Source organism: Epinephelus moara, chromosome 1 (genome assembly GCF_006386435.1).
Source record: "Epinephelus moara isolate mb chromosome 1, YSFRI_EMoa_1.0, whole genome shotgun sequence".
NCBI classification, from domain to species: domain Eukaryota; kingdom Metazoa; phylum Chordata; class Actinopteri; order Perciformes; family Serranidae; genus Epinephelus; species Epinephelus moara.
The window spans coordinates 12527507-12552582 of NC_065506.1; the positions used below are offsets into that span (position 1 = coordinate 12527507).

General features: G+C 40.4%; 1 protein-coding gene across 8 annotated transcripts in view; it reads right to left on the reverse strand.

Moving 5' to 3' along the window:
- Positions 1-3795: 3795 nt before the first annotated feature.
- Positions 3796-25076, reverse strand: part of LOC126392917 (A-kinase anchor protein 13-like) — a 140974-nt gene continuing 119693 nt past the window's right edge. For 4 of the 8 annotated variants that reach the window (XM_050048663.1, XM_050048717.1, XM_050048699.1 and 1 more), the window contains 10 exons: positions 24910-24992; positions 24598-24786; positions 22194-22340; positions 20117-20190; positions 19153-19197; positions 16591-16641; positions 16070-16342; positions 13886-14068; positions 13143-13449; positions 3796-6970 (listed from right to left, as the gene is read on the reverse strand). In XM_050048663.1, the coding sequence (XP_049904620.1) occupies positions 6918-6970; positions 13143-13449; positions 13886-14068; positions 16070-16342; positions 16591-16641; positions 19153-19197; positions 20117-20190; positions 22194-22340; positions 24598-24786; positions 24910-24992 (1405 nt within the window). In that variant the 3' untranslated portion in view covers positions 3796-6917. The remainder of the gene's footprint in view (positions 6971-13142; positions 13450-13885; positions 14069-16069; positions 16343-16590; positions 16642-19152; positions 19198-20116; positions 20191-22193; positions 22341-24597; positions 24787-24909; positions 24993-25076) is intronic. The other 4 variants (XM_050048727.1, XM_050048681.1, XM_050048690.1 and 1 more) reach the window with 3 other exon arrangements.

The window sequence follows — 25076 nt, forward strand, 5'->3', positions numbered from 1 at the left end:
AGTGCCAATGGCGCCCCTTTCCTGCGCTATGTGTAAATAGACAACTTTTGTGTTTACAGCTTGTTTCTACTGCCTACAACAGGCCAAAATCAGTTAATACAGGTTCAAGAAAGCTTTAAAATGCAGGACTCAAAGTTTAAATGTACTATTTTTACATTGGGGTGTTTCTACTTTGACTTAAGTAAGCTGCTTCTTCAACCACTGACTCTATGTTACGGAGCGTGACATGATACTGGTGATGGTCCTAATTCTAATTCATTTCTACTAAACGTCCCTGGCCTGCTGATGAGCTCCATCCATGTGAGTGGAAGGAGCTGCAGAGAGTTGGCCTCTAAGAAAATCTGCAGCTCTTGCTTTGATAAATCAGCGCATTGGAAAGTGCTGATGCTTTGATAAAGTTGACTGCTTTAGGATTGTGTCACTCGCTGTCTGTTTCCATCTCAGCTCAATTCAAAGCGGCTTTAAGAGACGGATTTAGTCAATTATGATATGACAATAATTAGTTTAACAACGTCAAATTTATCTTATCCATGCCAGATAATTAATCAATTTGAAAATGTATGAACTGTTTGTCATTATTCATTCAAGCTTTACAGACTTATTTGCAAGTGTATGACAGTTTTTTTTCCTCCTAGGATGTGATGGAATTTTTAATTTGGAATCATTGTATAGTGGTGATTTTATTTCCCCTCTCCGTCTCCTTCCTTGTCTGTCTCTCAGTTTTCACTTCTTGTTTTACAACAGCAGACCCTCGCTTTCCCCATCACCATGACAACCAGAAGCGGTTGGGACTATCTAGTTTTTTCACCAACAAACTTGCTGCTGCACAACTTTGATTTGGTGGGAATAATCTAAAAAGAGATAACTTTTACAGTGTTTTGCTCCGGTAAACAAATTTAATACATCAAACTACTGACTCTCTGTTTGGTCTTATCAGCTGATGTTTTGTCTCTGGGGCTTTTTATGTTGAATGAGCAGAATGGAGAAATATTTAGTGAGGGGTTGTAAAGACATCCCGTGGTTCAATCGATAAGTTAGAGCCAGGGAGAAATGAGGAGAAATGGGATGGTGATGAAACTGGCATGACGTACGAGATTGTACAAAAAAAAAAAAAATCCTCACAGTTGAGGTTTCCAGAGGCAAAACGCTGTCTGCAGTGTGGAGAGCACGGAGAGATTAAAGCAGCTGGTTCTTTATTTATCAGGAGGCAGGAATGCTGCTGTGTGCCTGCACTGCTGTCAATCAATCAAGATCGTTGTCAGCTTTTTCCTCTGGCGGTGGTGCTCAAACAGCAGCACCACAACTAATGGAAACAGGAAATCAAACCATTAACAGGATTTACTGATGGCCATTTAATGGCCTCTGAAACTAAAAAGTGGATTAATGAGAGGAATTGTTTTTATTGTAATAAAGCCTCCAAAACAAAACACACACAAAAAGGTGTTTAATTGCTGTAGTTGGGACGAGAGCATTGATCAGAGGAGAGGAAAGAGGAGGAACACAGTAAAATTGCACCAGTACAAGGCCTGATCACCATCTGGGCAACGTGGGCAATTGTCTGGTGGTCCCGGGCCCTTAGGGGCCAATCTATAGTTCAAGTGTACTGTGTGGCAATTGTCTGTGGTAATTGTCGTTATAAGGCTCTTCACACAGATGCAGCTCTGTTATCTGACGTGATGGGATTTGTGTCAGACTCTAGTTTGAAGACCTTCGTTTTGTCAGTTGATATTAAGATTATTTGGTAAATATTACCCCCCAAAAAACAACATTAATTTCCTCTAGTGGTTGAGTCAGACTCCAGATGTCAATCCCATGAGAGAATTAGTGGCTGCACTTAACTCACTGACAGAGCTTGAGCGGTTTTGTGAAGAATTTGGATGTCCAGATGTGCAAAGCTAATATAGACCAATCAACTCATTACTGAGTGGCAGAGGGTGAGTGCTTCTGCAAACAAGTATTTTATGTTCATTGATTTGGAACTTTGTAAATATCTGTTTTCACTTTGACATTCAAGGGTGTTTCTCTGTTGATCAGTGTCAAATGAACTTGAAGGAAAACACCACCTAAACTAAGAATTCTAAGACATTATTTCCAAGGCCTTGGAAAGGTCAATCAATGTTTGTGAACATGAGCTGATCTCTCTCAAGGCCATAGACCAGAGAACTAAGTCTCAAACTGGAGCTGCTCCTTAGACATAGAATGGGACCCTGACTTTTTGGACCTACAGAAAATTTTCTTTTGTATATCCAAATGAGCTTTATTCTGTTGTAGTGTTCTCAGTTCTGAAACAGAAAATGTACCCAAATATTTAGAACAGTGCCCTGGGTGCTCTCGGTGTCATGTATAACATCTTCCCCGATTCATTAGCTATGGAGGAGCTCCAGACTTTATAACCTTTGACATCACAAACATGGAAGATAGTTGCTCATGTTTACAAATGATATATATGAATTTTGAAAACTGAATTCCCCTTAATCTAATTTCCACTCAGTGTACGATTTTATGCCTTGATTCAATGCCTTAAGACAATAAAACATGGAGAGCTGAAATCAAAAATTCAACTTTCATTGTTGATTGGCTGACCATTTCTCAGTTAATTGTTTGGTCTTTAAGATGTTAACAAAAAAACAAACAAAAAAAAGTGAAAATGCCCGTCAGTATTTCATAAGGCTTTTTCAAATTTGTTTTGCATGACCACAATCCAAACCCCAGAGATATTTTTAAGTTTACTATCACATCAGAAATATAAAGGGAGACAAGCTGGGTACAGGCATTTCTGCTTGAAAAATGCTTTAAACATGTAATCAAATCATTGGTAAAAGAGTAGTTGCAGAGGATTTTTCTGTTGTAAATACTTTTTAAATATGAACACTTCCATGAGGGGTGAATACTTCCTACAGGTAATGTGTTTTTAAATCACATGACCACACAGCAAACATGGAGCATAGTAAATTACATAGGAACACTGCATACAATGTACAGAGAGAAGAAATAACAGGGGTCCTTGGCCCCCGCAGCAGGTCATGTACTAATCATCTCTAACACTGCAACAACATGCTTGAAACAGACATATTTTTCCAAAAGCTACCTGAACTGTTTTCCAGTACAGAGGAACAGTTGTGCACCACATGGTGTGCTTTTATTTGCTTCATCAAAGTGGTCCAAAAGTCACACTAATATCCACAAATACCTGTTTTGGGAAACAATTATGGACACAATAATGACTGATTTATACAGAAAGGTAATGCATTCACCTGAGTATTAACAAGCTCATTAGCTTTGAATTAACAAGATAAAAGTTTTCATGGGAAAATATATTTGCCATTTTTCAGAATTAACATGATTATTCTCTCATTAATTCAGAAAAATGAGACTTTACGAGACAATAATCTCGTTAATTTAGAAAAACACGGCAAATTTTTCATGAAAACTTTTCTCAGAATTCTGAGGTATCTTGTTAATTCAGTAAAACGGGGCAAATGTTTTGCTTTTTTTCTTCAAGTGAATGCATTAGGCTTCTGTCCGTCACAGTTTCACTTTCTGTGAATTGCATAACATACATGACGGACAATGATTTGACAACAGGTATAAGGGTGTGTGCAGAATATTGGTAAAATACACACCAGGGTGATATCTGGCAAATAAATCAGCAGAACAAATATGCATGGAGCAAAAAATAGAGTGAGCATCGAGCATGCTGCACTACATGTAAAGTAACACTGCCTTCATTTTTCTTTTTAAATTTCCTTAAGACAAATAATAACAGCAATTGACAAACAACCAACACAGAAAATGTCCATTATGATTTTTTTTATTATGAGAGAAATATGACTTTACATCACCCCAAGGGGGAGAATAAAACATAAATAAAACATTCTTACAAAATGTTGCAATAGATCACAAACGAAACAATTTTGTACATTTGATTTGTTTTATACATAAATCGTATTTACATATTTGTCTTTGCCCTTTTTTTTTACAATGTTGGGAATGAAACTATTCTGTACCACTTTAATAGTACAAACATTTCCTTCGTTTCAAAGCAGAGGTATAAAAGCTCTCCTCTCTCTCCTGAGAAGATGCTGGGTTCTACTCTAGTGCATTTTATCGTTAAGATTTAAGGCTACGCAGGGTTCACCTGATGGACACCCTCGTCTCATGGACAGCCCTATCATCATCGGGGAGGGAGTTCATTTTCCTGACTCGTGTCTGCTGATTGTCCTTTACAGAGAGAGGTTTGTGGTTCTGCCCGGTTGCTCCCTCCAACCGTTAGACCTTCTCTCTCTCTCTTTTTTTTTTTTCCTTTCCCGCATTAAAGCTGCTGCTGACTGGTTTCACTGAATAACCAATTACAATCTCTGACAACTTATTTGTTTCCGCAGTCAATTACAAATGCCGTGGGGAAAATGTCACAGAGTGTGAGAGCCCACGCTCATCACATTATCTCTGTATGGCGATGACCTGCTGAGAAAAATATGTCAATTTCTCACAACAGGGAGAATATGTATAAAAAAAAAATTAAAAAAAAGAAAGAAAAAGAAAAGAACAAAAAAACATAGTTTCATACTTTGTGGTTGTTGTTGTGTGAGGGAGGGAACTAATTTAGTCATAGGTGCAGTGCTCCCTAGTGGTCAAAACACACCTAAAGCTACAGAAACAAAAAAAAGAAGCCCATTCCTCTCCGTTTCTTTGACAGGATTACACCAAAGCCATAAACAAAAGACATGAAGCAACTAATTGGCTGGCCCTGTAAGCCTCTTAGAAGACACACTATAATAAACCAGCCTGGACATGAAGTCAAATCCTCAACACAGACGGCAAGTTAACAAACAAGCACTTAAACACAAGACAAAAGAGGCAGCAAGAAAGCAGTTCAGTGGCGCTGCTCTGTCATTCACTGAGAGAAGGGTCCTGCTTTTTTTTAAAACTCTTCTGCTTCTACTTCCTACCTGTCCTGCAGGTAGTGTGTGGCCCGCAATCTGGCCTTAGTGGGGATAATACACAGGCTTTAAAATTAAGACAGGTCATGCAGGTCACCTTGGAAACATTCCATAAAAGCTACAGGCCCCTATTTTAATGACATCACTAATCTCAACAACAAGGAGCCGCAGCACCTTTTATGTAATTTAACACATTATCTTGCTTTGGATCATTGTTGCTTTTCATGAGCATCAGTGCCCTCGATTAAAAAACTCCACAGAGTACAAAGACCTCCTTGATTGATATCTCACACTGATAACAAAAAAGCATCAACATATTAGTACCAAAGTGCTTAACAACACTGCTGAGTGCTGATTAATTTGAAATGATCAGAGACTCAGGCAGTACCTGCTGAGCAGGTTCAGTCATTATGCGTCTGAACACGGACGTATAGCATCATTTGGTGTTTTTTAGTTAATGTCCTCTCTCATTTTCTCTAACCAGCTGCTTTGTCCCTAAATTAACAGCCTCCACTTCCTAAAACCATCAGCCACGTGCATCTACAGAGTCTATTATCACAACCAAGAGAGGTTGAAAGAGAAAGTTGAACTTAGAAGCCATTAGTATGCTACCTGCGGAGTTACATGCAATTAAACAAAAAAACGAAGGAAAGCCCCAGTCGTCAGCGCTCAGATGAAAGATGAGGGCTGCATAAAAGCCCATTGACAGGCAGATAAAGCAAGGATCAAGCTAATATCCATCCAAGGCTCTAAAACACACTAAAGGATATGAATTGAGCCATTAGACGCTGGAAGATATGTCTCAATCCTTTCATTACTGTTGAGTCTGGAAGAAGAGACATGCACATCTGAAGAGTTTCACTCCAAAATGGAGACATCCATTATTCAAATAAATTAAAACCCAGCCAAGGAACAAGATTGATGGCATGGAGTCTTAATAGAGGATTATGGAAGGTATTGAAATTCCATTTTGCTTACTAACTGGAGGCAAAATTAGTGGACGCGACCAAAATCTGCTTTTCAAATAGCGAGTAAAGGATTGTTGGGCGACAATTTTTCTTTCAATGTGGATCTATACAGTAGCATTTCTGAATGAAACACTGGAGCAAACACTGAAAACGCTGGACTTGATTAAGACATGCTGCCAAGACACTTAGTTTAAGCAGATTTTCCTCTGAGGTTTTCAATCTTCTATTAATTGTGAATAAAGATCATTAGTGATGAGCTCCCAGTGCCACATGGAGCATGTTGGCATTCATATCTGTTTCCAAGTGGCATTTGGATAAGTCTGAGTCCTTGTGTGTGTGTGGATTCAGTCACATGGAAGACGCTTCCATAAATTAACATAACAGCCTGTTGGTGTGGAACTTCATAGCAGGACGGACTGTGGAAAAGGGGGCTAGTTGGGGCCGTAACAAACACGCACACAGAAAGGCAGTGGGGCCTGTGACATACTTGGCAGAGCTTGTGAGGCAGCCTGCTGTGAAATGCTTTCAGTTTGATACTCACAAATGTATAATTCTTCAAAATGAAGAAATGAAACCACTGTCATGTAACCATGGTGTCTTTGGAAAGGGAAACTGTTTTTTTTTTTTTGGAAACAAAATACCCAAAAAATGTACTGCCATTTCATGTTGCCTATTTTTATGTACTGCAAGTATGTACGCCTACTTACACACCATAGCAGAATCCCTTACATATTTTTTTCCTTTCAGAAACTAAAGCAGTGGGTTTTAAAATACAAGAAAATACATTTTTCTCGCATAAAGTGAAATTGCTCTGCTTTAAATGAACACAATTAACTAAAAGTCTCTTCAAGGTGCCAAAAAGCCTGGTAGTACACTGCAGTGCTACGCATGCAGATGAATGTATTACTACTTGGCAGTAACACAATCCTCTGAAAGGGCTGTGGTGGGTTGATGATGATGATGATGAGGAGGAGGAGGAGGAGGATGAGGAGGAGGAGAGCCACTTCTCTCAGCAGAAGAAGATCTCTCCGTCCAGAGGAGGCTCGGGGAGGTGCTGGGGGTCTGGAGGGAGGAGAAGAGAGGAGTCAGTGTCACCTTCACGAGAGAGGATTCTTCCTGTAAGAGGATTTTGATGGCTGATTTATTATAACGTTTGTACTCCAGCGAGAGTTAGCGAGCAGCGTCGCCCCGCTTCGCACTGATCTAACCTTAGCAAAGTGCAACACACCGTCACTGAGATCCATTCAAGAAGTAACGAGCTGCCTCAGTGAGCAGCTTAATGTGCTCAGTGCTCATATCACAACCATTATTTCATATCAGGAAATACATTTTTACTCTCATGTGTATCAATGAGTTTCAGATTTAATGTATTTTGCATGCATCGTGTACTGTGCATCTATTATTGTTTACTACGTGCTGCTGTTCTATAAATACAGGGAGACAAACAGAAACCTTTTTCAAATATAGCGCTAAGACCAAATTTACACTCACCAGCCACTTTATTAGGTACACCTGTTCAACTGTTTGTTAACACAAATAGCTAATCAGCCAATCACGTGGTAGCAACTCAGGGCCTAATTCACAAAGAATGAACTGCGGCCGCTGATAGCACCTTGAACTGCACTTCACTTGCACCTGCAGTTTGCTCCGTCTTAACGTCCTATTCACAAAGGATATTGCGCTAATGATATACCAGCGCAAACACGCCCACAAAGTTTGGCACCTGAGTGCAGTTTGCCCCTGATTTGCCCCTGATTGCAATAAGCCACACATGGCAAAGTATAAATGCTGGCTTTGCGCCAAGAACACCGTGGCAGAACAATGGCAGACTTTGTTTGGCAAAGTACTGAATACTGTATACCCTCATGTAGTGATGTCTGCTGGTGAGTCAGTCTAACAGTGTCGGATGGGTTGAGGCTGTGGATTTGACCAAGTTTGACCACTTTATCACTATTCCCTCTCACTTGTAGCTGTTTTTTCGTTATCTTTTGAATTTAATATGAATTATGGAACCGTTTTTGTTCACGTTTGTTTCCCCCGTTTCGTAAAATAAATTATTGAAAGTTGCTTTTGAAGTGCGTGACAGAAGTGCGTTTTGAGAACGACCGCAGACTGTCACCTGTTCAACGCATCAATATCTTCGGATGCCATTAAAGTAATAATGATTATAATAATAATGTCAAAATATTATTTACAGACTGATTTAACAGACGATCACTGCTGCCACGATCACTGGAAAGTCTGGGCGAGAGGCTTCCACAGAGGAGCGCCCAGTTTGCACCAGCTTTCTAAAGACGTTATTTACTTCACTCAAACTGCGTGTGGCTATTAGCGCTGGTGTTAGTGAATTAGACGTTGTTTATCAATGAGGCTCATTTGCATAGAAAGGTAAAAGAAAGAAAGGTAATATATGCATATTACCTCATTTAAATACGTGCAAATAACACCGGAGCACCGAGACGCAATCTGCTTGGCAGCGCAGTTAGTGGAGCATTTCACCCTCTGCGCGTGCTTTGTGAATTAGACGGTATCTGTTTGCTCCATTTTTACCGCAATCGGCCCTCAATGCGTTAGGCATGTAGACATGGTCAAGACGAACTGCTGAAGTTCAAACCGAGCATCAGAATGGGGCAAAAAATTATTTAAATGACTTTGAACGTGGCATGGTTGTTGGCGCCAGACGGGCTGGTGTGAGTATTTCAGAAACTGCTAATTTGCTGGGATTTTCACGCAAAACCATCTTTAGGATTTACAGAGGATGGTGGTGAAAATGTCTTGTTGATGCCAGAGGTCAGAGGAGAATGGCCAGACTGGTTCAAGATGATAGAAAGGCAACAGTAGCTCAAATAACAACTCATTACAACCAAGGTCTGCAGAAGACCATCTCTGAACCAACAACACATTGAACCTTAAAGCAGATGGACTACAGCAGCAGAAGACCACACCAAGTGCCACTCCTGTCAGCTAACAACAGGAAACTGAGGAGAAAATTCACACGGGCTGCCTGAGTATTGTTGCTGACCGTGTCCATCCCTTTATGACCACAGTGTACCCATCTTCTGATGGCTACTTCCAGCAGGATAACACACCATGTCACAAAGCTCATATCATCTCAAACTGGTTTCTTGAACATGAGAATGAGTTCACTATACTCCAATGGCCTCCACAGTCACCAGATCTCAATCCAATAGAGCACCTTTGGGATGTGGTGGAACTGGAGATTTGCATCACGGATGTGCAGCCGACAAATCTGCAGCAACTGTGTGATGTCATGTCAATATAGACCAAAAATCTCTGAGGAATGTTTCCAGCATCTTGTTGAATCTATGACACCAAGAATCAAGGCAGTTCCAAACACAAAAGGAGTCCAACCCAGTACTGGCATGGTGTATCTAATAAAGTGGCCGGTGAGTGTGCATACAGTGACTATACAATATTTTCACAAAGTGAAGTAAGAGCCAATCCAGAGGCACCAACTTTAGGGTGGTAAAGCTCCCTTTAAAAAGTCTGAACGCTAAATCATTTTGGATAATGCAAAGACCAAATCTAAGCTGTGTCCCAAATTCATTCTACATACTAATCAGGTGTTTTAGTATATACTGCGTTCCCACTGAAAAAGTCACAAAAAAAGGAAATGAATACTGAAAACAGTCCTGTGCATGCTAAAAAAAAACTTCTGTTTTTTGTGTATGATGTTGATGGACAGCCACAATGCAGTGCACAAAGCCATTGGAGCTCCAGGAACACATCAGAAAGCAAAACTAAAATGCTGTCTGTTTAGTTTAACTGGCAATGACACTCCAAAGTCGCAGTTTGATTGACGTCCCTCTGCGCTTGTTTTGTATCATTGCAAGCATAGTGATTGCTTGTATACGTGATACAAAACAACACACTGTATAGAGATAAGTATAAAGTACACAGTTAGTATGTAGTATGTGTTTGGGACATGAGAACATGAAATGAGCTGGTGCTCAGGCCCAGCAGACTGCTGCACAGTGACCTGGAGGAGCATGGTGAAAGTACAGCACAGTGGCACAGCGAACTGTGTCTGCACTCACTACAAGATAAAGCAGACAACGAAGATAAAGAGGAAGCGTGATGCCAGCTGACACTTTAAAGCTACATTTCTTAAAAAATACATCACCACACTGAGCAGGCAGTGATGAGGACTTAATATGGAATTGTTAAAGACGAGGGTCAGTGTCATCCAGTTAACAAATGCTGATTAATTTTACACAGTATCGCTGTGTCTCATGTGAATGTAACACAGATGGTTAATTGAAAATGTAATGTTGATTTTATAGGTTTTGACACTGGCAGTTTGTTATAAATATATATGGAAACTTTCTCAGGGTTTCTTGCCCGGAGCTACACGGATCTGTGCTTAGACTTTAATCCATATGTAAAATATATGCTGATGTATGAGGCTCACTGTGTCTATAGTTTCTTAACTTTCAGCTTTGAATGTTATGTACATTTATTAGTCAGCAGGTATGCTGGGTCTTACTATTTCTAAAATTAAAATTATTAACAAATAGATGTATTATCTACCAAAGCATTATGCATTTACTTCAGAAAAAAATGCTCTGTTATTCTGAATTAATGAAATTCAAAAAGGGTACTCAAAATTCAAAAAGGGTTTTCATGAAAAACGGCTATTTATTTTTAAATTAACAAGATTATTATCTGAGCACTCTTAAAAGGTTTTAATGAAAAAATATTATTTAACACGATTATTATGTTAAACAAAGGTTTTCATGTAAAAAAAAAAAAAAATCAGCTTGTTTTTCTGAATTAATAAGATTATTATCTTGGAATTATGAGAAAAGTTTTCATGGGGAAAAAATTCTACTCTTGTTCTTCTGAATTGACAAGATTATCATCCCAAACTGATAACACCCCGGCGGTGCCGTGAGTGCACACTGGACGCATCGCGCTGCAGCTCATTCACATATGACCATACACTAGGGCCGTAACGGTACATGTATTTGTGTCGAACCGTTCGGTACGCGACTTTCGGTTCGGCACGACCCTGTACCGAATTATTGGGCACAGGATATTATTTTATTTTATTTTGTTTTATTTTAATTCCATTTTTGCGAGCCAAACCATTTAAAATATCTAGTTCCCCGACGGACATAATTGAGTGACGGACCGAGTCCGACCGTAAATCTCCGCTTTCACTTTGTGCAGCGCATTCTCGCATTTTGACAACATGGCAAGTGAGCCTGACGAACCTGAAGACCCACCCGCAAACCTTAAGTCCTCCGTTTGGGAACACTTTGGTTTCAGGGTAAAATACGAAGATGGAAATAAACAAGTTGACAAGACAAAAGCAGTGTGCCGACACTGCAGAACAGCGGTCGGGTATGTACTTGGAAACACGTCTAACATGCTAACGCATCTAAAGCGACACCACCCGAGTTTGAACGTTAACCGGCACGACTAGAAAAAGCAATCTGGTGCAAACTACGATATCGTCGTCGTTTAAAAAGAAAGAGCGTTTCCCTGACCATCGCGCTAAAGAAATAACCAACGCCATTGGAGTTGAGTAAAATTGTTTAAGCTGCACTTTAGATATAAGCATGTTTTGTTTACTGCACTTTAACAAAGTGGGAAAGCTAAGTAAGTTCCTAGTAAAACTGAATCTGAGCAGGCTTTAAAGCTGACCAGCTGCACTATACTTTTTATTTTAATTGAGTAAAACTGTTAAAGCAGAAATGTATATTTATATTTTTCATTCAAAAAATGTGTTAAAAAAACAGCAGGATTTTATTTTTCACTTTTATATTTCTATTTTCATTCAAACAATGTGAAAAAGCAGGATTTTATATATATTTGTTTCATTCAAAAATTGTGTAAAAAGAGTTAACTGCTGTGGTGGTATGTTTTAATAAGGTTACCAATAAGTAAAAGATATTTAATAGTTGTCTATTTTTTTCATTACTGTACTGAAAAAAAACGAACCGTGACTTGTGTACCAAGGTACGTACCGAACCGAGATTTTTGTGTACCGTTACACCCCTACCATACACAGTTATTGCTACTTTTACTGAAAGATCTGTACCTCATCCACCTCTGTGTTACCTTAAAATCATGTGTGGAGAGCCCCTAATTAAACTTCATTCCTCCCCTGAATAGCCGATCTCAGAGCTATGACTCACCAGGCCATCTTTTTTTTGGCCATTGTTTTTATATGACAGGATTGTGGGTCATTTAGCTCGGGATGTTTCTCAACCTCAATAACCAGTCTCTTGTCATCCAGGCTGTGTCACAAACGAGACACAGCAACAGCTACAGAGTTCTCTTTATGGTAAGGAGAGGAGTCGAGCTGCCGCAGGAGCAGAGAGGGAGAGCTGCTACGGGAGATGGTGTGTACAAGCAGAAAGCAAGTGAGGGAAAAGTGCATTTAAATCCAGCGCTTGGCAAGGCTGGAAAGCGGCGTAAAGTGCCGCGGGGCTGTACATCCCGGAGCACCAACGCGCATCCAGTTGCCACCAGTGTGGGGTTATACACTGAAAATAGTAGGGGAGCATTTTTTGAACGCACAACATCTGTTTTGGCCTTCAGAATCAAGAAAACTTTTCACAAGAAAAAAAATTCCTCTCTCTCTCTCTCTTTTTTTTTTGAATTAATGAGATCATTATCTCGGAATTAGGAGAGAAGTTTTCATGGAAAAAAAAATACTTGTTTTGCTTATGAATTGAGGAAATGATCTTATTAATTCAGAAAAAAACAGCAGATTTTCTTTTTATGAAAACATTTCTCAGAACTGGCAAAATAATCTCGTTATTTCGGAATAACGGGACAAATGTTTGTTTTTTTCTTAAGTGGATGCATCACGCTTTAGTAATTATCTTCTAGTCTTACAAAAAAAAAAAAACTTTAAAAGAGTCAAATTTTAGGCCTGTTGCCACTCGACGAAGTCACATCCAGCACCCATTCTTCAGCTGGTTGTCTGAAAGGTTTCCACTGGGAACACCTTAGAAGAGGCTTAGTCCCCATAAATATGAATCTCTGTCCAGGCCCCTGGTCATACCTGATAATTACAGAAAACGTGAAAAACAACAGAAAATCTTGGGTTTAATTTGTTATTCTGAAAACAACTGCAGACTTGATGCATTCATTCTTCTAATCTGAAGTGTCCTTGACAGTAACACTCAGCTCCAGCCTGCTGACTCACTGTGAGACACTGAATAATTAAACTGAATGTAAATCCATCCACATTCTCTACCTGCTGTCTGTGCGCTCCCGCCTTTGCCCTTCTTCTTCTTCTTCTCCTTCTCCTTCCCCTCTTTGCTCTTGTTCTTGGACAGCTGCAGCAGGCTCTTTGAGATCTGGTTGTTGGCTTCGCTACCTTTGAGGTTGCTGGAGGATGAGGTAAAGGGATTGAGGCTTTTCCCTTTGGGCTTAGACCGCTGGGGCTGCAGCCTCAGCAGGGAGGAGGAGGAGGAGGAGGAGGAGAGCTCCAGCGGGTCCAGCTCCAGAGACTGGGAGCTGCCCGGGAACTGGGTTTCATCTGACGTTGTGGAGGGAGTCCTCTGGAAGTAAAGGTAATGAAGATGTAAGGGAATATGAACATGAGAGGTTCATATTTTAATGCTTATCCTGAATAAAAGATGAGCATAAATCTTTTAAAAAGAGTTTAATGGTGCAAAGTGATTTTTTATCTACATATACAGGTTCTGGCATTAAAGCCTGGGAGTATAACTTTGCTGTTGGGATTGCAATGCAGCACTGTTTGCTAGTTAATATGATGCCGAGAGCTTTGAAATCCCTTTCAAGAGGACCCAGGTTCAAGCCTCCAATGAAAGCATTCATAAACACCAACCCTGCTGAAGAGCGTGCATCCCTCCCAGCTCATTGAGTGCTCCCCTGTAGCTGAGGGGCAACAGAGAGGCACTTTTCCCGCAGGGAGCAACAGATCACGGTATTGTTATTGTTAGCATTTTTTTTTTTAAAAGAGCCCCTGTTCACCTCAGACAGGTGCAGCTCCTCCATCTTTTTGAGCTGCCGCTGCACTGCCTCTCTGTCTTTCTCCAGCTTCCTCTGGGCGTCCCTCAGCCTCTCCAGGTCTCTCTGGTACTCCTCCTTTTTACTCTGCAGCCCCTGCTTCTCCTCCTCTAGCTCCTTGTGCTGCTTCAAGATCTCTTCCTCCTGCAGTGGTTGGGAGGTGCATTGACTGATTTATTGAAATGGTACAATACAAAGATACAGTTTCAGATATCAAAAAAGAAGCTACTTTATCATTGTGTACATTGATATAACGAGTTTGTAGGGGTACATTATCTAAGACATAAAAGTAATATGTTAAACATAAATATTCTATTATTTATTACTCTTATCTTTTTCTACCCGGAATCTAATGCTCATGGATAAATCAGCTAAATCATATGTCTTCAGCTATCCACCTCACTACCAAATGCATTTTATCCAAAATTTAAAAATGCAATTTAGTCATTTGGAGGTAATTTAACTTTTCCTTAACAACAGTTTCTTATTGTGTGTCAGGAAAAGAAAAGAGACCCAGCAGCCTCACGCTCACTGATGGTGGGTAAATTATTTAGTGTCTGCTCACAAGCCTTACCTTAAAACTATTCCAGTATTTTACAATTGATTTGCCTCAATTTTCTCAACAGTTTCAATTTGCAAAACTCTACTGTCAGCCGCTAACTAATTCTGTTGAAAATAAGAGTCTGCGGAGGCCATTACTCAAGATGATACCAACAGCGATGAAAAGAGAAAAGTGGCATTCATGCAGAAGTCAGTATTTAAAGGATGTAGAGCGAGGATGACTTTTATTGTATTTATTGAATGAGCTGTATTATTGTACATACTGATCAAATCTGAAAAGTCTCTAATTTGGTTAACACTGCAGTAAATCCCACATTCATGCAAAGCAAATACATCACTGTGACTGTACTTCACTGCATCTGTTTACTAGTGTGACAAGCACACAGCTTTTATTCAAAGGGCTGATTTCAATCAGTTTTAAGTTTAATCATTGAAAACACAGTAAGCTACAGTAACACTGTAAGGCCAGAAAGCATACTGTCACATTAAACCACAACTTACACATCATTACAGCTGTTTTTGTCATATTAACTGAAACTCCCCGTAGCTTCTAATGGCATTTGCAAGAATTCAAGGCACCTGAAGAGCCGAAGAATCTCTAACACTGCTGTCAATCATGTCAATCACTGCTCTTGAACTGTGGTCAAACTGTCAATCTAGGCAGCACTGATCAAATATGAATCAAAAGACTCCTCGGCTCTGACTGGTTGTTTTCATTCAGGCATGGTCGATTCTTGCAAATGCAATCAAAAGTAATATGAGGAGGAGGAACAAGACTTTTCTCATAGATTCTCTGTCTTATGTTCTACTGTCAGGATGTGGTGATAGGGGGCCTGGAGCCTATGGTACACCCTGGACATAGAGGCAGACAACCATTCATGTTCACATTCACACCTACGGGCAATTTAGAGTCACCAATTAACCTGACGTGCATGTCTTTGGACTGTGGGAGGAGTACCCAGAGAAAACCCACACTGGCACACAGAGAACATGCAAACTCCACACAGAATGGCTCCCTCTTGCTGTGAGAGGACAATGCTAACCACTGCACCACCGTGCCACCCAGGATACAATATAGTTTCAGTAAAGATGACAACAAGTTATTTTGATTAGAGTTCCCAACTGTAGTTTAGCTAAAGGCCTCTACCACTTGTTGTTTATCCATTCACAAGTCATGAGCAAATTCCAAAGCAAAGCATGTGAGTTAACTGGCTTTGTACTGTATGCTAGCGTTAAGATAATCTTTAGCCACTAAGCTGAACCTTCCTACCAAAATTTGGCATCCTCCTCAGTTTTTTTACCCTGCAGCTCTCATCTCAGTCAAACTAAACTTTAAAGACAGAATTTCTTAGAATTTCTAAGGGTTTTCAGTCAAATATGTTTTTGAAGGCAGCGTGCCATCACTGCAGGACACCATGAATGTCTTGCACAGCATTATTTATCAGGTAAAATACTGTACAGGGTAAATGACTACAGTATAAAATGGTGCCACTATTAAACATATTGGCAGGGGTTACGTTAAAAATTACAGCTGCCCAGAAACGTATTAGTAAAACACAGAACTTGTAGAAAATGACTCATAGTCACCTGTAGGTGCAGCAGCCCTTCTCTTTCTGCCAGCTGCTGTTCCCTCAGCTCCCAGTCCCTCTCCCTTCTCCTCTTCTCCTCAGCATGAGCTGCCTGCTGTCTCTGCAGGGATGCCAGCTCCTGCCGCTGCTTCTCCAGGCTGCGCTGCTTCTCCTGTTCAATCAGCGAGCTGGGCCGCGAGGACGGCCGCGATAAAGATGAGCAGGAGGACGAGCGCTCGCTCAGGGCCTGCCGCTGGTCCTCTATGAAGCTGTCCTGCTGGACCACCACCGCCTGGAATAGCCACAACCAGAGCCGCAGGCCAGATAGGTTAGTTCAGACACATCACTCCTGGTGCTGTCTTAAGACATTATTTTGTCTGTCTCTATGGCTGTGTTGTCATGTTCACATTGCACCTGAAAGAATCTCAGATATCAGATTTTTCCCCCCTTTGTTTAACACATGATGTGATGTTTTCAAAATCACAAAACAGAGCTTCACAGAGTTGCACATGTACATACACTGTATGGAAGCCATCTTACCTGCAGAGTGCTGAGCAGGAGATGCAGATTGGAGACACTGTGGAGGACCTGCTGTTGGAAAGGAGAAATCACTGATTATCCTGTCAACTCAAAACATCCTGTCCTGTTCCTGTTCTGTCCTTTTCTGTTGCGTGGAGACAACAGTCTATTTGATGTGCTCTTGCTTATTGCTGCGCTTGTCTTTGCTTGTTAAAATGCACCATGGATGGTGGCAGCGCTTCAATTTAAATGTTGACTTTTTCTTTTAATAAGCTCTAGCACTGGATTCCATGTAATATGAATTCACCAGTGGACTCTTAGACAAAGCCAGCATTAAACTGACTTGATGTGTTAAAGTGATGTGACCTTTTCTCCATTCAAACACTGACAAAGAGACAAGGCCAGCATGCATTCAGCTGCCACCAATGTTTACAAGGACACAAAATTCTCCAATTAATGTTCCCTGGGAACTACAGAAAATAGCCTTTATTAGACAGAACATCTGCAGAAAGTGTTGCTGCATCAAATATATATGCAGTACGGTGTCCATAATAGTCTGTATGAGTAGTGTGTAGGATAAATAACCAGAATACATTGTGCCAGCAACAAACAACACCTTGCATTTTCTGTTAAAGGAATACTTTAACCCCCAAATGATCACTTGTGTGTCAGTTAGTCACCTCATGTCACACTGACTTTGAGAAGAAGACACTGTTTTTCTAGCGTGCCTCTTCAGGTGAACGGAGAATCCAAAAACGGTGAAAATTCTTGATGAATTGAAGTCTTAGTGAGTTGTGTTTAAAACAACAGGTGTGCTAGCAGTTTTTTCAAAAAAAATTGAGCCAAGAATTGGCACAGAAAGTTTGATGATCACCTCACTTTATATCTAGGTCACATTTGATTATTTTTCAAATACTATGGTTCATGATTAAATACGTACTAAATATTAGCCTGCTAACACACTAAAGTAAGATGGTTAATAAGGTTATCTTTATACCTTAGGGCTGGGTGATAAAATGACTATATACGAAGTGTCCATATATTTTGAAGCAAGATATAGATTTAGACAATACCGTTTATATCGGTATAGGGTCAAGTTGCATTACACAACAGCATTCTTCTGAAAAGCCATGCCAATGCGCATCTCTCCTCTCACTCTCTCTGCACAGCTCCGCCCCACTCACTCACTCACAGTTTCTCCATCAACACTCAGAGAGACACAGAGCTGCTCCTCTGTTTAATCTGTCAGTTAATTAATCTACAGTGCCACACCGGTCTATATATTGCATGTGCTATGCTAAATCAGTCTGTGATATGAAGGAAATTACCACAATTACACATTCAATACTGCATATTATGCAGTATTGCGCTGCATGCGTGGGAGACAGAGCTGCTTAATTCTGTCAGGTGAGCGTCTGTTTGCTAGTTTATGTGTGACGTAGATCACAGCACATCGTCGCTCTTCTTGGTAGTTGCAGTGTAATGTGTGACATTGAGACGGCGCCTGGACGCAGGCGACAGATGTGTTTTAAAAAATGCAGCGACAACACAGACGTTTCATATACAAGACGTATATATTGCGGACAAAGTGTCACTCTCTCTCCTTCCCTCCTTTGGCCTCTCTGTTGATGCTGTGTGCATAAATAAGATTAGTAGCCTAAATAAAAAAATATTTAAATCATTTTCCAGCAATAAATTCATTGAATCCTCCCACAAAGATTTTTACTTGTTTCACACCTACTTCTGCAGCTCCAGTGCTGTGTTCACAAAGTTAACGCACAGCTCTGCTATTTATTCTTTATCACTTTTCATTTACATGTTGTGCAGCTGCATATTTTCAAACAAGGAAATTATCCCTGTCTTTGCATTTTATTTTGATCACAGACTGTTTTTATAAGAGTGCTTGTGACATCTCAAATGTGGCTTTGACTTGCAACTGAAAACATGTAGCCCATTTCGTAGAAAATACCAAGATATATACTGTGTATCGCCAGTCAGCCTAAAAATACCGAGATATGAATTTCTGTCCATATCACCCTGCCCTATTATACCTATTAAACAATAAAATCTTATCTTATTTTTAGGCATGTTAGCATGCTACAGTTAGCATTTAGTTCAAGTTACAGTGCCTAAGAACAGCTTCACAGAGCTCACTGCATGGCTATAGACTCAGTCTGTTAATTCTTCACCAGGTGCTGTGGATGGCATTTAGAATATGTTGTGGCATTAATGATATTTTTAAACTTTATTTATTTTCTGTCTTGGTAAATTCTCCACTGCTGCACTTGCACTTCCTACACAGGTAGGATGCTCGCTCTATTCTCATGCACAGTTCATTATTTAGCTTGCTCTTACAGACAACTTCCTCTTACAGTTTACTCTGTCTGCCACTTGTGTTTGTTTGCCATTGTGAATTCTATTTATTAGTTCCTACAGTACAACTGCTCCTACTGCTGTTGCTGTTACCACTGCTTCAGCTTATATGGTTATTGATGCTGGTAAGGATGATGGTGACACAGAGTTTGGACAGTTTCCATGTAAACAGCACGTCTTATTGAGTTAGAGACAGGAAGTCAGTGTTACCTCACTGTTCCTCTTCAGCAGCAGCAGCAGGTTGGCGTTTCCTCCCTGCATGCAAACACAAACACACACTAAGTACTGTAAAGGCAGAGAACAGTAATGCACTCACATATACACATCTCCTGGTGTGTCTCATACTGTGAGTACATGAGCAGGCATACTGTACAGTGTGTATGACTGAATGTGATTATAGCTGCACATGTGGGTGTGATGGAAAAATCTAATTATATCTGATTGTGATTATGTAGCACAGATACAGTAATGCAGCAGTCTTACACTCACTGTATTTTAAATACTGAGGGGTTTAACCTCTAAAAATGTTTGCTTTTTTTTCATTCACAAAGGAAAAATTGAACAAATGTGAATCTAACATATGGCGTACTGCTTGAATTAACTCTGCATTGTATCTTTAATGATCATTCTGACTTCTGCAACAACACACCCTTGTTTTACTGCTGCGCCCCCTCTGAACTTTGGCTGTATGCCCAGTAAGAAATGTAAATAAAAATCAAGCGCTGCGCTTTTGTTCAGATAGCAGAATTAACAAGGAATAGTTCAGGAGGAAAAAAAGGACTCTTTTGTTAAACAGCAAACTACAGTAGCTTGGCTCCACTAAAACATTCAAGAAACAATTATGTGCAGTCCAGCTGCTGGATATCTGCAGGATAAATGACTACAAAGGCTAGCATCCAGTGCAGAGCTACAATAGCAGCACCTAAAGGCCGCCCATTAATTTTCATCCGCTATTGAATTCTTATACAACTGATGGTCGCCATTAGCAATGGGCCCTGGCAGGAAGAGTCAAGAGGCTAATTCACTAGAGGGAGAGAAGTGGCTAAATTCATCTTAATGGTGCTGTTAATGTTGGGAGGACAAATGCACCCCCACACATGGCCTCAGGTTCTCATTGAGGCATGGGGGCGTAGCTGCTTCAGAGTCAAGAATAATTGGCTGCTGAGATGCCGACCTTCTTTAAAACACTGTCGGACTCTGTCCTGCGCAGATCTCCAGCCGTATCTTCGCTCTCGTCACCATCACCACCTAACAAGAAGGAAAATCACAGGTGAGAAGATGACCCAGGCAGGAAATGATACTGCAAGACAAAATGAGAACAGGGGCACAATAATATGGAAAATACATAACCTTATGACACTGTCAATAGTTTAAGGAACATTTTAATTTAAAGGGACAGTTCATCCCAAAATAAAAAATACATATTTTTTTCTCTCATCTGTAGTGCTGTTTATCAGTCCAGATTGTTTTGGTGTGAGTTGACGAGTGTTCGAGACACTCCAACTGTATCACTAGAAGGAAGCATGCATCCTTCTACTGCTAGCTCACCTAGCACCACTGAGCTAGCTAACGTTACAGCTCAGCCAAGGTGGACACCATTAAAGTTAACATCTCACACTGTCACAAGCACAAGCCTCTCATCCATGAGTAGATGCACACTTCCTTCTGCACGGTGATTTGGTTGGAGGGTGTAGTTCAGTAGAGAGAAAACAGTTCCTACATCAAACTGCTCACAACAAGGTCTGTGGATTATCTTGAGTAACTGGGTCATGATTTCTGGAAAGAGACATTGCTGTTTAGTTTTTCGAATGTGTTTTTTCTGGCACTTTGAGCACCACTTATATTATATTAGAGAAAAGGCAGGCATCTCCTGGGCCGATATCCCTAACACTTGGCAATTCAGTCCAGTACAACTCATAGTTGTGCAACAAAATGTGCATAATCACCACTGATAAATATCAAAAGTAAGAAAAAGAGGTTAAATATGAGTGTATGAAGAATATGAGAGGCAGATGTAGATTGGGGTACAAATAAATGCCTTGTTTATGGTTGACAATTGTTTTTATCATCAACAACAGAGTGAGGAATGAAGCTGTGGGAGTACTGCAGTCTCTAGTTGCAACTGAACCACGGTCATCAAGAGGCCAACAACCATGCACAAGAACAAAACATAAAATACATTGTCAGAGTTTCTTCCTGTTTTTGCTGGCGCCATACCAAAGTTAAACTAGTGCTACTAAAAATTATTTTTTATCAATTAATCTGCCATAATTTCCTTTTGTCTATGAAATGTCAGCAAATAATGAAAAATGTCCATACCAATTACCTGTAGCCCAAGCTGACATCTTTAAATGTCTGACCAACAGTCCAAAAACAACCCAAAGAAATTCAGTTTCACATCATATTAGAAATAGAAAAACTGCAAATCTTCACAACTGAAAAGCTGAAACTAGAGAATTTTTGCTGATAACTTTCCTGTCGATTGACTAATTGATCAGTCAATACATCATTTCAGGTTCATTTAAAGGTATGGAATCTCTATCAGCTTAATAGTCCAGCCTTTAGCACTGATTTTGTGATTGGTCAATATAAAAATCTTATCTAGAAATTAGGCATGACCTTTTTTGTATTTGATTTATCATATTTCTATTACTGCAGTTTTTGTTTGCCTTTGAATTTCCTTTGCCCCCTATTCAAACAAATCACTTTGCCCCTCTGAGCCCTTCTTTTTCACTGTAATATTAGTTTATATAATGCCTCTGATGTTAATATTTGCTTCTAAGTCTGCTTTCTGAACTCAAGGGTTTCAAAAACATCACACTGATAAAAACATTCTGTAGTTCTCCTAGAAGTCTGGACCTCTTATAGCTCAATATCTGCCACAGCGCCAGTATAGTCCCACTCTGAGTTTGCAAGCCACAAGTTCAAAGGTATCGCTCCAGGCCACGTCTCCCTCAGGAAGCATCAGCTCTGCTGTCCAAGTCCCCGTCTAAAATGTTATATCTAACTGCACTGAACAGAGGCATTGTGGGAAGTGCTGGGTGTGGTGCCTGCTGTTATGTGACCACTAAAAATCAGCAGTGTCACCACACATTTGCAGTTCAGGCATTGAGTTGATGCAGTTATCCGGACCAGCAGATCCAGGTTCATCGTCTTCCACTGTTACAGGCTTACAACATGCAGTCTGGCTGACCAATCGGCCAGTCTGCACAATCTCTCCATAAAAACCAAGCATGCACCAACAGACTTACTCTTACTGCTGTGCATCTGGTGACTGTCGAAGCCTCCGAAGGTCTCGGCCCGGCGGGGCAGACACACCGGCCCCGCAACCCCTCCCTCCTGGACGCTGGCCATCGCCCCGCCCAGGCTGCCATTAACCAGCCCCTGTAACGTCTCCACTGTCACACACACACACACACACACACACACACACACACACACACACACAGACAAACATCAATGTGCGGGTCAGTAAGTGAATTATCCTGGCTAACTGTGTTACAGTTCAGCTCTGCACTCATGAATCCTACAAGGCACTTCTGCCTTCAACCTGGAATTGGCTCCTGTTGCTAAGCAACTGTTGACAACCTGTTTGAACCACAGAGCTCTTTTACTAAAAGTTTAAATACCTTAACCATCTGAAATTATACAAACTCTGGCGAGACATATACAGTATTAGTTTCCACATATGTATATAGACCACGTAGCGCTGTGACCTTTCTGGGGAAGATAATGAGAAACAAACGTTGCTAGTGAATATGAAGTCGCAGTAAAACACGATAACCTCAGCAGTAGAAATGACATTATGGCTGCCAATTCACATATCAAATAAGGACAATTACATCCCCAGGCTGGAAGGAGATGGAAAATGCATTCTGTAATAGTAAAATTAAACCTTTCCTGCTAGTTTTAAAAGCGGAAACTATTATAGTCTCCTTAATACGTCATTCTTGCTTTAGAGCTGCAAATAATTCTTAGCTGAATGTCAGTTACACAATGTAAAGTGTAAAACAAATTCCTGGGATTTTGTGATCAACTGTACCTTTTTGTGGAACTGTAACATTACTCAGAAATCATAAAGGTGGGATGCATCTGTGCATAGTTTCTTTGTCTTCCCTATGCAGCTCACAGCTCTGACCACTGATGATGAGAAGTCACTTTTCTAATTAAAAATATATTTTTATCTTCTACTTAGTTGAGATTCCAGTAAATCTGGCAAAAGAAATTGCAGCAGTTTTATTGTTCAGTCTACTAAAAACCCCTGATGGGGTTGCTTAAATTCAAAGTCAACTTAATGTGCAGAGAGTGTGGTGTGCTTCTGTCTTTCTCCACATTTTATTCTCTCTTTGTCGCAATATACAGTATCTCTCTCAGTTCATGCTGCTTTCTTCTCATACACATTTGATGAACAGGACTGCCAAAGCACCAAACAGAGCCAGAGTAAAATCCTAAAACACACTCTGACTCCTTGAATGTCTCCCATACGCTCTCTCTGAATAATCTCAAAACATCAGATACATGCCAAAAATGGATAAGTGCTTGTTAAACTGACTGCACGCTCTTTTGTAGTATAGAGAGTGGGGGTGATGACGGAGAGACGTGATTCAAACCAGTGTTCTGAAAAGAATGGGAAGTTAATTATTGTAGCGTGGCCTGCTGATTATGCCCGTAATTTGCATCAGTCAAATCTGAACATGATCCATGCTATGAGATTCAGTGCGACGCAAACTTTCAGAGGATAATATTATCGTCATGTCCACAAAAATAAATCTGATTACAAATCATAGCAAGACTACTCTTGTTGTAACTCATTTTCATTACATTTTCTTCAGTATCAAAGTAATCCAGTGATAGATGTCTGTACACCCATGGGTGCATTGTAAACAGAAACTACTAATTGCTAATTCAGCATACTATTAATGATAGCAATTTGCCAAAAAACCTCCAGGTTGTAGCCAACAGCTAACATTATACTTCCTGTTACTTAGACGGGGGGTGGTTTTGATTTTGTCTGAGTGTGTTTTAAGCCACCCAAAAAAATCTGTATCAGTTTACGTGTATGCTTTATTGAGAATATTTTCACCACTTCACCTCACTGTAGACAGTCCTTTCAAATGGAAAAGTTGTTAACAGCTTCAGTTCCCCATCTATGCTCTCCACCAGACTCCATTGACAAAAACAGTCATTTTAGCTCGCCAAACGCAGGAGCTGCTGGTTTTCCGCTGCTTCAATCAGTTAGTTAGTTTGTGTTATTGTGACTTTGGTGTTTAAAAGAGTTGGTTTGGTTTTGAAGTCACACAATAACATAAACAAACTAACCAATCTAAGCAGCTGCAGACCAGCAGCTCCAGTGTTCAGCAATGTTAAATTACTGTTTTTCTCAATGGAGTCTGGCTTTGAAGAGAACAAGATAATGTCTTAATTTCACAGGTGGAAATCACTGTCTGACGGTAAGGTGAAGCCAGATCTACAACAGTACGCTGCTTAGCTTCTGTGTCAGTGCTCATGACTGCTTCTTCATCCTCGGAGTGCGCCGACAGACATCTACTAAAGGTAACACACTGACTATGGATAAGTACCTCATACAACCCCACTTCGAAAGATCCCAACAATCCCTTTATGCTGCATTATAAACACTCTCTTCCTCTGTCTTACCTTCCTCCAGGGCATCCTTCATGATCGACGCCCCCCTGGGCAGCTCCTGGCTGGAGACTGACCTGAAGAAGGGCTGGACCTGCCGGCAGACCTCCTCGCCTGGGTTCAAACCTTCCCACATCCCCCTGAAGAGCCGCACCTTCTCCTCCAGCAGAGACATGATCTCTGTGTCCTTTTGCCTCAATAAATCTGACCAGCAGAGACAGACAATAAGAAAAAGAGACAGGCAGGTGGGGAAATATTTGTGCTATTTGGAGCAAACTTATCCCTGTTTTCTTTCACACAAACTCTCTGTGAACTCTTCTCTCTCACCTCTCATCTCCTTGGCTTTAGTCTCCAGTTGTCTCTTGTCATCTTCCGTCTCACTGGGAATCCCTTCATCCTCATCCTTCTCTCTGTCCAACCAAGGAAGAGATAAAAATCAAATCAATTTAGGAAATTATGCAGGATTAAAAATCTACAAACCATCATTTACAGCA